This window comes from Hyposmocoma kahamanoa, unplaced genomic scaffold (assembly GCF_003589595.1).
Source record: "Hyposmocoma kahamanoa isolate Upper Pololo Valley unplaced genomic scaffold, ASM358959v1 88, whole genome shotgun sequence".
In the NCBI taxonomy this organism is placed as follows: Eukaryota; Metazoa; Arthropoda; class Insecta; order Lepidoptera; family Cosmopterigidae; genus Hyposmocoma; species Hyposmocoma kahamanoa.
This window is the reverse complement of record NW_020654466.1, coordinates 20,435,524-20,451,310: the sequence shown is the minus strand read 5'-3', so window position 1 is coordinate 20,451,310 and position 15,787 is coordinate 20,435,524. Positions and strand designations below refer to the sequence as shown.

Below are 15,787 nucleotides of genomic sequence, written 5' to 3'. Positions count from 1 at the left end.
TATGAAATTGCCGATTTGTACTGAAAATCTAAATTGTTTATTTTTTAAATTTTTAACAAATTTATTTAATCAAAATAGTTGCCATTATTATCTATACATTGCTGCCATCTAATGGGAAGGTTATTAATGCCTTTGCGATAGAACTCCGACGATCTAGACTGCACAAACTGTGTGAAAGCATTTTGTACTGCCTCCTGGGAAGAAAACTTCTTGTCACGTAGATAATTGTCCAAATCACGAAAAAAATGGTAGTCCGTTGGAGCAAGGTCTGGTGAATACGGAGGATGACGAATGGTTTCTAACTGCAGTTCCTGAAGGGTCAAAATGGTTTCTCGTGCTGTGTGAGGTCTCGCGTTGTCGTGGAGCAATAATGGTGAAGATCGATTCATGAGTCGGGGCTGTTTTACTGCTAGTTTTGTCAACATGGTTCGGAGTTCGGCACAATAGACATCTGCCGTTATTGCTTGACCAGATCGGAGAAAACTATAGTGAATAACACCATGCTGAGACCACCAAACAGTTACCATTACCTTTTTATTGGTAAGTTTTGCTTTAGGACACTGTTGTGGCATTTGACCTGGGGTCAGCCATTGCATTTTTCTTTCACGGTTATCATAAAGAATCCACTTTTCATCACATGTTACAATTCGATCCAATATTCCTTCATTTCTGTACCGGTTCAACAAGGCAACACAAGTTTCAACACGCGTTTCTTTCTGCAGATCAGTCAAATCATGAGGCACCCATTTTTCGTATATTTTTATTTTATTGATTTGACGCAAGTGAGTCAATATTGTGGGTAAGGTAACGTTAAACCATGCCGCTAATTCCTGGGTAGTTTGACTAGGATCGGCTTCCACTATCTCTCTTAATTCATCGTTATTCACCTGTGTGGGCGGTCTTCCTCGTGGCTCGTTCTTTAAGTCGAAATTTCCATCACGAAAGCGTTTAAACCAAAATCGCACGGTGCGTTCATTAGTAGACCCCTCTCCAAACGCAGCATTGATATGCGGGCTGTTTCTGCCGCGTTAGTTCCGCGTCGGAACTCGTATTCAAAAATCACTCGAATTTTCGCAGTATCCATCTTTCTTGTCTAAATTGAATAACAAAAACAATTGAAAGTCGATATTCAAATGCTTCAAATTAAAAAAAAATCACAGAAACCATTTGAAAAAAGTTTCATTCGAAAACCTCAAACCATGAAGATTCTATGAAAATTCAAAGAACCTATTGCAATAAAACGGCAATTTCATACTTTAACCCCTAATATTAAAAAGAAAAAGCAGAAAAAAGTTCCAACTGTGCGTCGTTTTAAAGGGGCAAACAAATTTTTATCACAATTAAATCTAAAGAAACAATTAAATTTACTTAATTGTCTTTCAACTTCGGTGGCAATATTCAATTCTGGTGCAACCGATAAGCGTTTTGGTGGCGTTTCTAAGTATTGGTGGCGAGAAAAATTTTTAATTGCTTATATCTCTGAAATTAATGGAAATGGTTATGTCCCGGTCACGTATATATAAATGAAACGTTTCATTTTATTGCAAACGACTCTCGGATACTAGAAAATCAAAAAAATAACTGTTGGAACTACAGCCACATGGAACTGGTCAACTTCAAGTCTTAGAGTGACGGGCGCAGGCAGTGGCAGTGCACCTCAGGTCTTTGCGATTTAAATTCAAATTCAATGGAAAGTTATGCATAAGCGTATCGCTTGCTACCAGATATTTATTTTTATTCAAGCAGATTTTTATTCAAGGTCAAAGTATCATTTATTAAATAGGTAAAATAAATTTACACTGAAAACGTTACATTTAAGCTACTGCTCGTTCACTACGCTGACTTCCCTGAGAAGAACGAGCAAGAAACTCTAGAGATTGCTCTTTTCAATTAAACTTAAATGCCATGGAATACACTTTGAATCAAATTTGTGTGGATTCTAGAGTCATGTCGTCTTTCCATACATGTTTATCTAACACGTAGTCTTCAATTTTGTAATATGACTTTTCAATCAAAATATTTTTAATGTAGTTTTTAAACTTAGGCAATGATAATCTTAATATATGCTCCGGAATCTTATTGTAAAATCGTATATTTTGGTTAAACGAAATCGTGGTACCATGAGTTTAGGTTTAGCTCTAAGGTTAACATTATGGATATCTTCTTTCTTATTGAAATTATGTATATTGTTACGGGCATATAAAATATTTGAGCAAATGTACTGCGATGCCAGTCATGATACCAGTATCCTTAAAGTTTTCTCTCAGAGAAACCCGAGAGCCTAGACGGTACACAGAAAGAATCGCTCGTTTTTGCAATACAAATATGAACTTGCAATGAATCACTAGAAAGGATTTTTGTCATCCACCTACGTAGAAGCTGTATAACCTTAAGTATAAAGTTGTAGTTTTAAACCTCATAAATAGCACATTTTGAATGTCAACGGGAATGTTATTATAAAAGCGTATACATAGCCTTCATTTATTTTGTGACTTTATGAAGACGGCTGTCAAGAATAATAAGTTTATTTTCATTCCTCGTATTTAATGTTATGTCTGTCACTATTTTTCATAAAAAGACATTGACTTACAATTATATGGACGTCGGGTCCGCGCTAAAAAATGTCCGAACTTATAGGGCGTTAAAATCGTATACAGAGCGTCATTCACGCTTTAGTCTTCGTTTGTTCGACTGACAGCGAAGCAAGCAAAATTAGACAGTACTACGATGACATTACAATTTAAATTCAACGTTTTAGCCTTTTCATATTCCTTTACATGTCACTACGTTTAAATAGGTTGATTTGGGACATTTTTTTCGTGGATTTTGTATTAGACCCGTCGTCCATTTATTTGTAAGTCAATGTAAAAAGATTACTATTCTTCAATAACGTAAATTACATTGTTTTGTTACTATGACGTTAGTGTAGGAATGTCGTAATAACTACTTGGAGATTTGCGTTCGCCGAAGAGTCACTCAGTTTTGGAGGACAATGGATTAGATTGAATATACATAGATGTACACCTAGACGAACAATACGTAGTATATTAATTACAGTATCTATGATTCAGATTCATTATGTACCAAGAACGGAATAATATTTGAAGGCTGTTGTGTAAATGAATGCAGATTCGTAGGTGGGCTCGCCTACGAACTTCACGGTAATGACATTTAACTACAAAGAATTAAACCGAATAAAATCGCACTAACTCAAAGAAAAAATCCTTCGATCCAGCTAGACTTGGATCAGCGATATTTTCGCCTAACGAAACGTAGCTCAGTCCGATAGTCCGCGAAAATGAATAATTAATGTCAATATTATTAATTGTTAAAATAGTTGATAACTACTTTTTCGTTTCTTTATATTTATTTATATATTGACTGTTAATGTTTTTGCGATATGTAGGTTTGTTTATTGAAGGTTTTGCCTACCGGTCAGACAGCTTATTTTCGAAAATACATCTATACCCGTAGAGGATGGAAAACCATAGGAATTTATAAACATTTGAATAAGGAACTTTTACAAAACCAAGTTTTACATTTCGGTATTAAAACTTTTCGTCCTTCGCGTCAGATTAATGCGTCTAATTGGCCGTACTGCCAGACTTTAGATTTTAAATTTTTCTTCAACAATTTAATTGTCTGACATTTTTTCGCGAGAAAAATGGTTATGTCTTTGCGGTGGCCATTTTGAAACTTCTTTTATATTTGGTAATAAGTAGTAAAATTGTTCGTCTCGGGACAAGTTGTGGCGACTGAGCCATGCTGTCAGATTTTAGATTTTAGTTTTTCTTTAATATTGGTGTAGTCGTTTTAAGCCAATTTTATATATTTAAAAAAGAAAATAAAAATTTAGAGTGGAAAATTGTGCAAAAATGGATTTTAATCAAATGAGTGGATCAATCACAACATTATTAAATTTCGATATTTTTAATTGTTTAAAATTGTGCTTGATAGGCGCAGATGAAAACAAGTTACATTAACACCTTAAATAATAATAATAATAACGTACACACTCAACATAGCCCCGCACTAGGGAAACCCTGTGTCGCGGGTGCCATGGACACACACATAGACAACCACAAATTACACCCAAACTCACGAGAGAAGTAAATGTAGGCCGTACAAATATTTCTCCCGGCCCGGGAATCGAACCTGGGACCTCTGTATGACAGTCTGGCAAGGTAAACGTTTGGCCACGGAGGCAGTTAGTAACAACATCTAGTTTATTTCGATCATATTTTTTTTTCAAGATACATCATAGTATACTTTACACTCTCTTACTTACACTTTTATTATTTAGTTATTCTTTTTAAACATATACAGGGTTATTTATAAAAAAATACTATAAAAACATAGCAGGACTATATTTGTAACATCATATACAACAATTTTTGTTCTATGCATTTTAATAATTCATTACATTATACTTTCAGACAAAAATAAAAATATTTAAATAGATCGGTATAAACTGTGATAACGCTGAGCAAAACGCAGGAGCGAGGGTGGAGGTCATCGGAGAGGATGCTTGCATGTTTAAACTTACTGCCCTACTACCAGATATAGATCTAAAAAAATATCATATAGAACAACAAAAACTTAATTTTGGTAAATTTATTATGTTTTTTTTTATAAAGTCATGGAACAACAATTAAACCTGGGAGGTTGTTAATGTTTTATCAATAACGAAATAACCCTGTATACACATTAGATCGTCATTAACATCGTGAACCCATTATAATGTCCCGCTGCTGGACAAGGGCCGCCTTTAAGAAAAGAGATAGATATGCATTTGACATTATGATTAGAGCATAAACCAAATTGATAAATTTGCATTACCTGGTTATGATGCATATGATGATGCGACTGCGGCCTGATGAAACTTCGCTCCCTCATGATGACGCCAGGCGCTGCGAAGTCCTGCATCCTGTAGCTCCGTTGCAGCTCGTTTCCCATGCCCATTTGCGCTTGCATCTTTTACCGGTTTTTGTCCAAGTCTAGTCTAGATTTACTAAGCAACACCGCTTTCGCGTCGTTTTTTGCTCGACGGTTCACGATCCTACGTAATTTGGACGGAATTTATGTGTTCGCGTGTGTAAATAAAGTCTCTCTTTGGTAAATTAATGCGCTTTAGCAATTCAGCTTCTTTTTTTATTCAATTAAAATAGTTACGGCTTTATTAAAAGAACCTTTATAAATTGTTTTAGTTATAGAACTATCTCCTAACCACGAAAAGAATACATTTATCAAAATAAATACACTAGATCAATGACTAGTATTATAGTTACTTGAAATGTCACACCTTATTTTTGTTATTAACAAATATTTACACCTCTTTTTGATACAAAAAAAACTATTTCTAACTACGAACGGGCAATATTTAAAAATGCGAGTAAACAACAAAGCTTTTTAATAATATTTAAAGGTAAGTTAATCACAATATTTTGATTGTGACGTCACGTTAGAGATCACTTTTCTCCAATTTATATATGCATATATAAAATGTACAATTATTATGTCGCCCTCTGCCGTGGCCACTGACAGAGGGTTTTAATATTTTTCGAGATTTTTTTCGTTTTTAATACGATGCAAGAGCAGTGCAGGATAATGTAGTGCCTGACAGCCGCGGAGCGATTCTTAATATTTTCGAGGGGCCGAGAAGATTTCGGCTCCAAGCTCGAGTCGTTTCGTCGTAATCAATCTGTAACAAAATTATCTTACTTTAAAAAAATCGTAAATAAGCGACATGTTTCCGGTTTAGTAGGTACGAGCTCTACTGTTCTTCTTTTGGAACGTTGTGTCATAAAATAAATAACACAAGTATGGTAAACGCGTTAGCACATGACATCCAATTCTTTCCGAATCTGAGAGTATACAAATCTAGAAAATACGAATGTCGCTTGTATACCTAGAGATAAAATGATCCCTGTGACATTTCGGACCGCCATTTCTCAGATTCGGAACTGATACGAACGGGACGCACTGCGCATACGCTCTAACTCCATACAATTTTTTTTATAACATAAAGTGACGGGACGAACAAGTCGTGCGCCTGATGGCAAGCTACACGTCTGTCCATAACAGGTACAGTGCCACTTTAAATTGCAAAGATCTGAGGGGCACTACCACTGCGCCCGTCACCCTGAGACATAAGCTGACAAGTCTTATGTGCCTGTAATTTCACCAGCAGCCTTACGCTTCAAAACCGGAACACAGTAATGCTGACATTAGGCATATATAGGTAAGGTGGCAGTACTACCCTGGACGAACTCTTTCACTCTATTGCTATTTAAACAAATGAGTCAACTTGGCATGCATGTGTTCACACCTTTTTTTCTATATCTATGGTTCACACTCGCCGCGCGCCGTGTGTCGATGCACACTTTCGCATAATATGTACGAATGTGTGCATCCGTACCTACAATTCACGCGGCGGGAACATACAAGCCAAGTCGCTATTTTTGTGTGGAGTTACCATACTCGTCTTAAGTTATTTTACTATGGATGTGTGGCTCATATAGTAAACGCGTACCTTTCCATGTTACCAATGTTTTCCGCCATTTTAGTCAATTTACGGACGTAAAACATATGCGTTAATATTGGGTAGCACATCCAACAAGTTCGCTAAGTAATATGCCATTTAGCTGGCAAAAAACTCACTTTTTTCACGTAAAATGATGGTATAGCGTTGACTAAACGTTAACGAACTACTATATTAGCGTACATGAGCGCCATGTTGGCTATGAATGAAGCCATTTAATTTTTCAAATCGATTAATTGAGTTCTGAAAAGTCTAAAAACGCAGTGCACAGACGAGCAATACTTTTATTTTCAAGTTTCTCACAATTGTTTCGAATAGACGGCTCATGAAACCGGTTCGCGATTTACAAAACATCGCGGCGTAGGATATAACCAATTACACCGGTATGTGTTGCTCGTTATTGCACACCCACCTTCTGTTATAATGACGATAGAGAATTAGAAGCACGATATTGTTACAGCGAATGCTACAGACGCTGTACCACATGTCGACTCTATACAATAATAATAATAATTTATTGTTCAAAAAAAGCCCTAAATTAGGTAAAGTACACTTATGAGAAAGTTAGGTACTGACTAACTAGTCAGTAGGTACAGTAGGCAGTGGCGGTTGTTGCCCTAAGGCCCAATAGGCCCGGGCCTAGGGCGGCCAGGTTTTAGGGGCGGCCAATCGCGACAAAAAATTCACTGTTGATAACAAGAAATAATTCAAAGTACTTAAATATTCTAAAGGCTCACGCACTTTATGGCGGGCCGCACTGCATCGCATCGTATAACTATAATCTACTTAAATCACTTTTGTACATTTTACGTATAAAATATTGATATGTTACATTATTTCAGCCCGTTAACACACACTGCTGGGTATAAGCCTCCTCTTTTGCACGCCAGCTCAATCGGTCCTGTGCGAATCTCATCCACAATCTTCCGGCCACCCCGACGATATCGTCCGACCATCTAGCAGGTGTTCTGCCTCAAGGACGTCTCGCTTCTACCGGGTACCACTCTTTGACCGCGTTGGTCCATCGGTTGTCGTCCCGCCTAGCAACGTGACCTGCCCATCTCCATTTTAGGCTCCCGATCCGCATACCGACGTCTACGACCTTTGTTCGCTGTTGTATCTCCACGTTGGGAATACGGTTGAGGATGGAAATGCCGAGCATGGTGCGCTCCATTTCCCTTTGTGCTACTCTTTTTTTAATGAAATTTAGGTGCACATTTGACTTCCTTCTCACCTGATGGAAATGAGGTCGACAATCAAGCATGCACATCTAAATAATGCCTTAGCACGCTATCAAAAGGTCCAAATTATAACGTTTCGGAGAACAAGTCTGCAGGCAGGGAATTCCACTCCATAGCCGCGCACTATATAAATGTGGAAGCGTAGCGCTTCGTGCGAATCTTTGGAATATCCATAACATAGGGGTGGTACCCAAGCCTACGTCTGGTCCCGCGATGATGGAAAAGGGAAGGCGGAATAATATCGTGCAATTCGATTGCACACTCTCCGTGATATATCCTATAAAATACCGAAAAGCAAGCAACTTTACGGCGGTGTTCAAGGCTCTGCAGCTTCGCCTTCACCAATTCTGAGTCACCTATAAGCGTTTTGGCACGGTTGTTGATTGAAACCAAGGAGGACAGTTGGTATGTAGCTAGCCATCCCAAAGGTGGCAGCAACTCCATGCACGTCCGGACATGTGCTTGGTACAGCTGGAGCAACTCGTCCACACCAACAAGTCCCGGTGTAAAGTAACGCTTCACCCTGGAAAGGATGCCAAGCTTCCTTGCTGCATTTTTGGCCATGGATTCAATGTATCTGCCGAAGTTCATAATGGACGACAGGTCCATTCCAAGTAACTGGAGACGGTCGGCTATCGCTATATACTCTTTTTTTTTGTGAGCGACCTTGTTTCGGCACCGTAAGTAAGTATGGACAGGACACATTGGTTATAAACTTTAGTTTTCAGGCTTTAGGGATTTTAGACTTAAAGACGTCCTCCAGTTTTCCAAAGTCGGCCCATCCCAACTGAACCTTTCTGGCGATCTCCGGGTCTTGGGAAGCTCGGCTAATAGATATACAGTGTCCAAGATAAATGTACTCGTCAACTACATCTAGCTGGGTGTTCTCAACGAAGATGGTTTTGGGCTACTTATTTTTTTAAATATGTTACATGTCTATAATGTAGTGTATAATCACTACATCACTACGTATGTCTGTCAGTCTGATCGCGATAACCTCAAAAACTACTGGACAGATTCTGGTACTGACTACATATATAAGACTAAACATTTGTACATTAAAACCACAGTTAGATTTACTTATAGTAATAAGGATAATATATAATTAACGTGATGTACAATTAATGCACAATAATAATCAGGCTGTGTAATTAAGTTCCTAAACGGTAAAATTCAACATCACATAGCTACTCAAGTCCTTATGCTCATGACTTGTTCAAATCAACAACTGTACTCATTATCTATTTTCTATATTATTATGATTATCACAAATACATTGTATGATTAAAATTATAAAAGGGTCATTCCATCAAATTAAGACATTTTAACACAAAAAACGACAATTAAAAAGTGACAACACTTTTCCTGATTATTTTTAGTATCAGGAAATCCATGAAAAGTCTCTCTCCACTGTAGTTTTAACTATATATTCGAGCGAAACTTCTAAAATTAGATATATTTTGATATGATACATAATCTTCAAGGATGCGGCAGGATTTTTAAAATTTATTAACGCATTTTACATGCGTGACTTTGATTTCACGTTCGTCATAGATAGAGTTTCAAGAAAAATAATAGGATTACTGTATCAGTTCTTTAATTCTGTTTTTCTTGTTTATGTTAAAATGTCTTAATAAGACAAAAATTATAAAATATTTACTTACTAACAATGGATCTCATATTAAACAGTGTAATTTTATTAATTCTGTGTATTCTATTGCAACTCGTCCCACCCGTCACAAAATCATGTCCCACCTGTCACAACTTAACATATTAATTTCCTTAAAATTTATCAAAGTTATTAATTAAGTGTATATATAAAATAGAACTTTAACGTTCAAGTTATCTCATATAAAAAACTTGCTGAACAAAATATTAATACTTTGTCTAGATCTTGGCATTGAAGCCATCAACTCAAACAGGCGGGTGTCGTGAGTGTCCCACCCGTCACACTTAGAAAATGAAAACTTTTGAGTATAAATAATGTCATAAATTTATGTAAATAAATAGTCGCAGTTGAATTGCATATCTTGCTTCATGATATTTTATTTTAAGTCTAACTAACCAATGGTAAGGGAGAAATTAATTAAAGTTAAAGAAAAAAGGAGTCAAAATGTCCCACCCGTCACTTTGGAATGGCCCAAAACTGCTAACACCTGTCACACATGTACGTGCTATTTATACAGCATAACTCATTCTTAGACGGAATTCTAGGCTTTACTACACCCTTTACCATTACGCAACAATTTGCACTCGGTAGCGACCGTGATGGAATGTGCTATACAAATATATCGAAATCTTTTTTTTTATGATCGCCAGAGACGCAGGATTCGATTTTTTTTCGTGTAATATTAATTAATATTTGAGTATTGTATCATGAAATATTATTTAATAATTACATGATAAATTGATAATATACTTGAATATTTCAATAATAAAAATTGCCACGGAAATTAAGTAGTGAACTCCAGGTCCGAGAATGAGCGAGAAGTGCGAACCCAGATTCGAACCATCTGTAGGTCAAACCACGGCTTAGCATGGTATATAAATATTGTAATATTTGAGGCTATCAGCGCAAAAATGGTGTAACCCACATTATTTTTTTTACAATATTACTTTAGATGATACTAAAGTACACGTTGTTATTATTATATATTTGGATGCCGTTTTCATGTATAAAAAACAGTATATTGGTCATATATGATTACTATATACATAAAATGATTTTGGCTATTATCTCATTTGTATACCGAGCTAGTTCAAAATCAGTATAGGTGAATTTCCTAAGGCACGTGTGCGTTTAAAAAGTTTCTTAATTTTTTTCTTTCTTTTACTTCCCTTTATAGTTTCAGATGAAAATCCACTTATTTAAATAGGTCGTGTTAATCATAGAAAATAGAAGCATCATCATCGTATAATTGAGCAATGTAATGAATGACTCACCGCTCGCCGTTCGCGCTGCCGCGTTCGTGCTCTGCGCTTGTGGCTCGTTCACGTCGTATTTTTTATTCACTAGAACAATGTAATACAACATTAAAACCATTTACAGACAAAATGAGGTCGTACTCTTGGTATAACAAAGCCGCATGTGATAATACGTTAAAAGTGCTTTTATCTAATGAAATTTATATAAAAATATGTCTGCCGTCAACTGTACTTAAGTGTCTATACTACCTCAAATGGCTTTGGTTGATTATATGTAACACGGTGTGAATACACGATTTCTAAAAATTTTTACGATAGAAAAAAAACTTAGGTACCTCGATATTTTACAAATAAACCGCTGTATTCAATAGGTCCTCTACATACAGGTACTAATGTTTCTTTTTTATATCTTCTAAACTAAATAGAACACGTACCTATACTATACCATATATACATTTTTCAAATAGCTTTAATGTCGTTTGTAAAACCTTGTACCGTATTAGTACGGGAAAAATTGCATTCAAACTGAGGTAGTTATAGGTTTTTAAACTGCTGGTAAAATTACATGCACATGGGACTTGTCAACTTATGTCTCATGGTGACGGGCGCAATGTTCCTCAGATCTATGCGATTTAAACCTGTAAGTGGCAAATTACGTACGTATATGTGACATTTTATAATGCTCCTATTTAAACATAACATATAAGTTCAAAGTTATCAACTAATTTCCTTCGTAGAATCTTAATCCTCTCTCTTGAAAAGCTGTCATTTTGCAGATGTGACTTTATGAAACCAAAGATTGCGAGTTGTCTAAGTTATTACACCTAGTTTACTTTCTATTCACTTTTCAATGGTATAAATATACCGGGGTTGTAAGTAAATACTTTATGTATCACACTCATCTGTTTATTCGAATCCACCATAGAAAAGAGCATTGAAAGTACACTGTAATAAGTTACATTTTACGAAAATTCACACACTTGTAGTCACGAAAATAATAATGAATATGCTATTAGGTTTACGCGAAATGTTTTCATGTTGAAAGTCTTTTACGCAGCGTTGAAATTAGCAATTTTAAAAGTGGCAGTCAGTATGGCTTAACGTATCTAAAAAGTATCATAAAGGTTATTATAAAAATGTACTGCATTTTTTTGCATGGCACCACTAGAATTACTTTAAAATCCACTACCTAGGTGAGCAGGTTTATTTCCGAAAATAAATTCGAGAATAGTAATTAATTATTATTTAGTGTTTTAACCACTATAACGATACCTCCAATGAACACTACGGCAACTTAATTTTTGACTGTTCTGTTTTTACTTTGTTTTTCTTTTTTTTTCGAATTTTATTTTTTGTTTCTTAAATTTTTTCATAAAATTCGTAGGCATAATATTAGGAAGTAGATAAATATGGCTGTTTACATAAATAACAGAAAATGACCAAAAAATAAAGTTGGTAGAGTGTTCATTGGGTCGTTATGTCAATCTTTGTATACGTATATACAAGGATTGATTTGTTTGTAAAATACTAACTACATTACTAACGTCATAAACAGCAACGTTCCATGACTTACCAAAAAACATAATAAATTTACCAAAAAGAAACTTTTCAGTTTTTGCTGTACTATCTGACACATTTTAGGTCTTTGGAAGTAAGTTGTTTAGCAATGCCTCCCGCGTATTTTCTTTTGCTACCGCAGAGAGTTATCACCATTTATATATTATATTTTTATTTTTGTCGAATAAAATCTGATGAATTGTTAAAAGTCATGGAACAAAAGCTGTTGTTTATGATGTTAGTAATACAGTCCTAGGTGGTTGTTAGTATTTTACAAATCACCCTGTATATGTAGACATTTAACATACTTATTTGGAACGCCCAATTTAGACCATTGGTTATGTGTGTTTAAAACAGATTCCATCTATGCGTTATAGGAACAAAGCACTGTGCCTCAAACTACCTAGAATACCTTGACAAACCAACACTTGCCTGTCTTGACAAGAAAAATTTATGACTTAACTTAAAACGTGGAAAGACAAAAATCATAAAGACAAGAATTTCAATTAAGACTCTGTCAATGTACTTATGTATGTAAATTACATAAGTGTGCGACGGAGACCGAAGATCGCGAGTAAACAGTATGATGTCACGGCAACGCCCACATTTTATCCGCTGTTTTCAAAGATTTCCTGTCTGTATTACTTACGTAGTTGATTCATTTTTCTTACGAGGAATATGACAAATGTACAAGATATAATATACCTATAATAAATGTAAACACCTGTACTGGTGAGGCGAATAATGGAGGCCCGGTGTGCCGGACGCCAGACGTGCATTCTCCGTATCGATCGTCACGCACAGGGTTTCTTAACCTGTGGTCCACGGAACCTTCAGGGATCCGAATAATGAACGTCAGGAGTCGATGGCGAATCTACCTAACATAATGCATCAATATAAAAATTGGTATAAAATATGTAGTGAGTAAATAGGGCCCGTGGGCTCTTTGAACTTTTGAGAGGGGTCCATGACTAAAAATTTAAAAAACCCTGGTCTAGCGAGTCGGCGGTGTTTATCAAGCTAATACTGGATTTTAAGGAATTGTCAATTGTTTTCAGAAAATGTTTGCTGTTCAATTTCAAAGCATCAGGGACAAAAAACAAGGACTAAATAGCGTGCCTTGATGGACGCCAAAGATATGTGAAGCGTTTAAAGCGAGCCTTGAGTGACGCCTACTTCTTATCGATGTAAGCTAATATTTAGACTGATAACGATTAGACGCATTATACACATAAGCTAAAATAAAAGGATAACGAGGACGATGTAGTTTATGAATCAGATTAAAACCAGGAGAAAGCATAGTGCCGGCTTTACATAGGTAAAGGTGCAGGGTGTACATCATTTATAATACAACCATTTGCAACCAAATTTCTGGTCACTGAGAGAGAGAAATTAACTAAGTTTTACATTTTGATCACGTGCCTACTAGACGGCGCCTAGGTATAGGTAGGTAGGCGCCTAAGTAGGCACTTAATAAAGTGCACCCGAGCGCTGCGCTGCACGGGTTAGCACCAGCCCTGAGAAAGCACACGGTAAAGAACTGTACTACGCTGATAGGGATAGGGTCAGATTGTATGTTTCTGTACTCAATATGTTTCAATTAAGGTAAGTGAAGAGCAGTGGAGCTTCATGTGAAAGAGTTCGTCCAGGGAAGTACTGCCACCTTACCTATTTCTGCCGCCAAGCAGTAAAGTCCACATTACTGTGTTCCGGTTTTGAAGCGTAAGGGTGCTTTTGTCAACGTATGTCTCAGGGTCACGGGCGCAGTGGCAGTGCCCCTTAGATCTTTGCGATTTAAAGGTCTGAGTGGTTCTGCAACTGTTAGAGACAGACTGTGTAAGTGTGGCTTACCATCAGGCGCACGTCTTGTTCGTCCCTTCACGTGATATTATAACAATAATAATAATAGTTGTGCATGGTCCACCGCGGACCTCATCGTCACTTTCCATCAGGTGAGACGAAGGTCAAATGCGTAATTGAAAAACAATGTTGAAAACATCTCAAATAGACTTTACAACTGTGTAGAATTTCCACAATGTTGCAATTATCAAGAAATAGCGATGCGCGACTTGAATGTTACTATACTAATCATTCGAATTGGCAAATCATTCGCCTAAGTCGAATCCAAGCACAATCATTCGACTCGAGTCGAATAATTATTATATCGGAACTCCACCAGATCATTCACCATGTCCATATCAAAATATCCCTACTCCCATCACAATTACGGTATTTATCATATGCCAGAGAGAGCTAGCTAGGTGATCACGAACAGAAATGCTCTATGGAATCTATGGATTAATAATATTAATTAGTAATGCTAATGAATAATCTTTCAAATTAATCAGACTATTCGAATACGAAACTTAGTAGATTATTAATTTGTCATTCGAGTGACAGGATTAGTAATTACTAAAGAGTCGAATATCGAATTCATTTACAATCGCCTATCGCTAGCAAGAAACAACAGTGTTAGAAGCCAAACTGGAAGTCACGTATTATATTGCCATAAGTGTCACAATGCTTCTATAGACAACCAAGACGCAGATTACGCGTTCTTGTAATGCAAATATGCTTCTACACAAATGTAAATCTTACTAATAACAAACATCATCACGATCGCAGGAACTTCGTGGAGAGACTTGGCTTTAAATGTCTACCATAATAATATAGAGCAACTGACCTAATAGGATATCTTTAAGTTTGATGGTATTGTGATACTTTACTCCTACACCGAGAGAAAACTAGTTTGTTAAAAGTAAAAGTTAACAAAGTACCTACGTAGGTATTTAAACCTGCGTGTGCGTCGCTATATCTGTAGGCGAAAGATTAATTTCAAATATCATTGTAAAGTTTCCGAACTTACAAATACAGTTTTCAGGCTGTTAGCAAGTAGAATACAATAGCATTGAATGTAGAGTGAAAGGGAATCAGGTGAATGGAGCCTTGCATGCCTTCATAGGCAGCCAGAAAGTATATAAAAAGGCTCGACTGGCTGTGCATGGGGGGTTCTGGTTCCTACACTTATGTATGGTAGTGAATGTTGGGTTTGGCAGAAGAGGAATCAGGTGACTGGTGCCTTGCTTGCCTTCATAGGCAGCCAGAAAGTATCTAAAAAGGCACGACTGTCTGTGCATAGGGGTTCTGGTTCCTACACTTATGTATGGTAGTGAATGTTGGGTTTGGCAGAAGAAGCACGAAAATAGAATTAATGCGGTAGAACGAGACCTTTGAGGAGTGTGGCTGGAGTGACTCTGATGGATAAATTATGGAACAGTGTGATAAAAGAGCATTGCGGCGTGGAAGAAGATGTAGTAACAAAAGAATTCATGAAAGACGATTGACGAAACAGATTTATAAGGCGAGTGTGAGCGGGCAAGTTGGTAAGGCAAACTTACCATGACCAAATTGAGACCATCCTAAAGAAGGGCCAGGTCAAGAGTATCCATAACCGACGAGCGTGTATGAAAGCACTGATGCGTGTTGATGAGGTGAAAGATGTGTGTCAGGACCGTAGCTAGTG

The 15,787-nt window shown here is 36.7% G+C and overlaps 1 protein-coding gene across 3 annotated transcripts in view; it reads right to left on the bottom strand.

Moving 5' to 3' along the window:
* Positions 1 to 15,787, bottom strand: part of LOC113235567 — a 52,524-nt gene that overhangs the window by 28,357 nt on the left and 8,380 nt on the right. For all 3 annotated transcript variants that reach the window (XM_026471302.1, XM_026471299.1, XM_026471301.1), the window contains exons 2-3: positions 10,726 to 10,794; positions 4,840 to 5,701 (exon numbers count right to left, since the gene is read on the bottom strand). In XM_026471302.1, coding sequence (XP_026327087.1) covers positions 4,840 to 4,974 — 135 coding nt within the window. In that variant the 5' untranslated portion in view covers positions 4,975 to 5,701; positions 10,726 to 10,794. The remainder of the gene's footprint in view (positions 1 to 4,839; positions 5,702 to 10,725; positions 10,795 to 15,787) is intronic.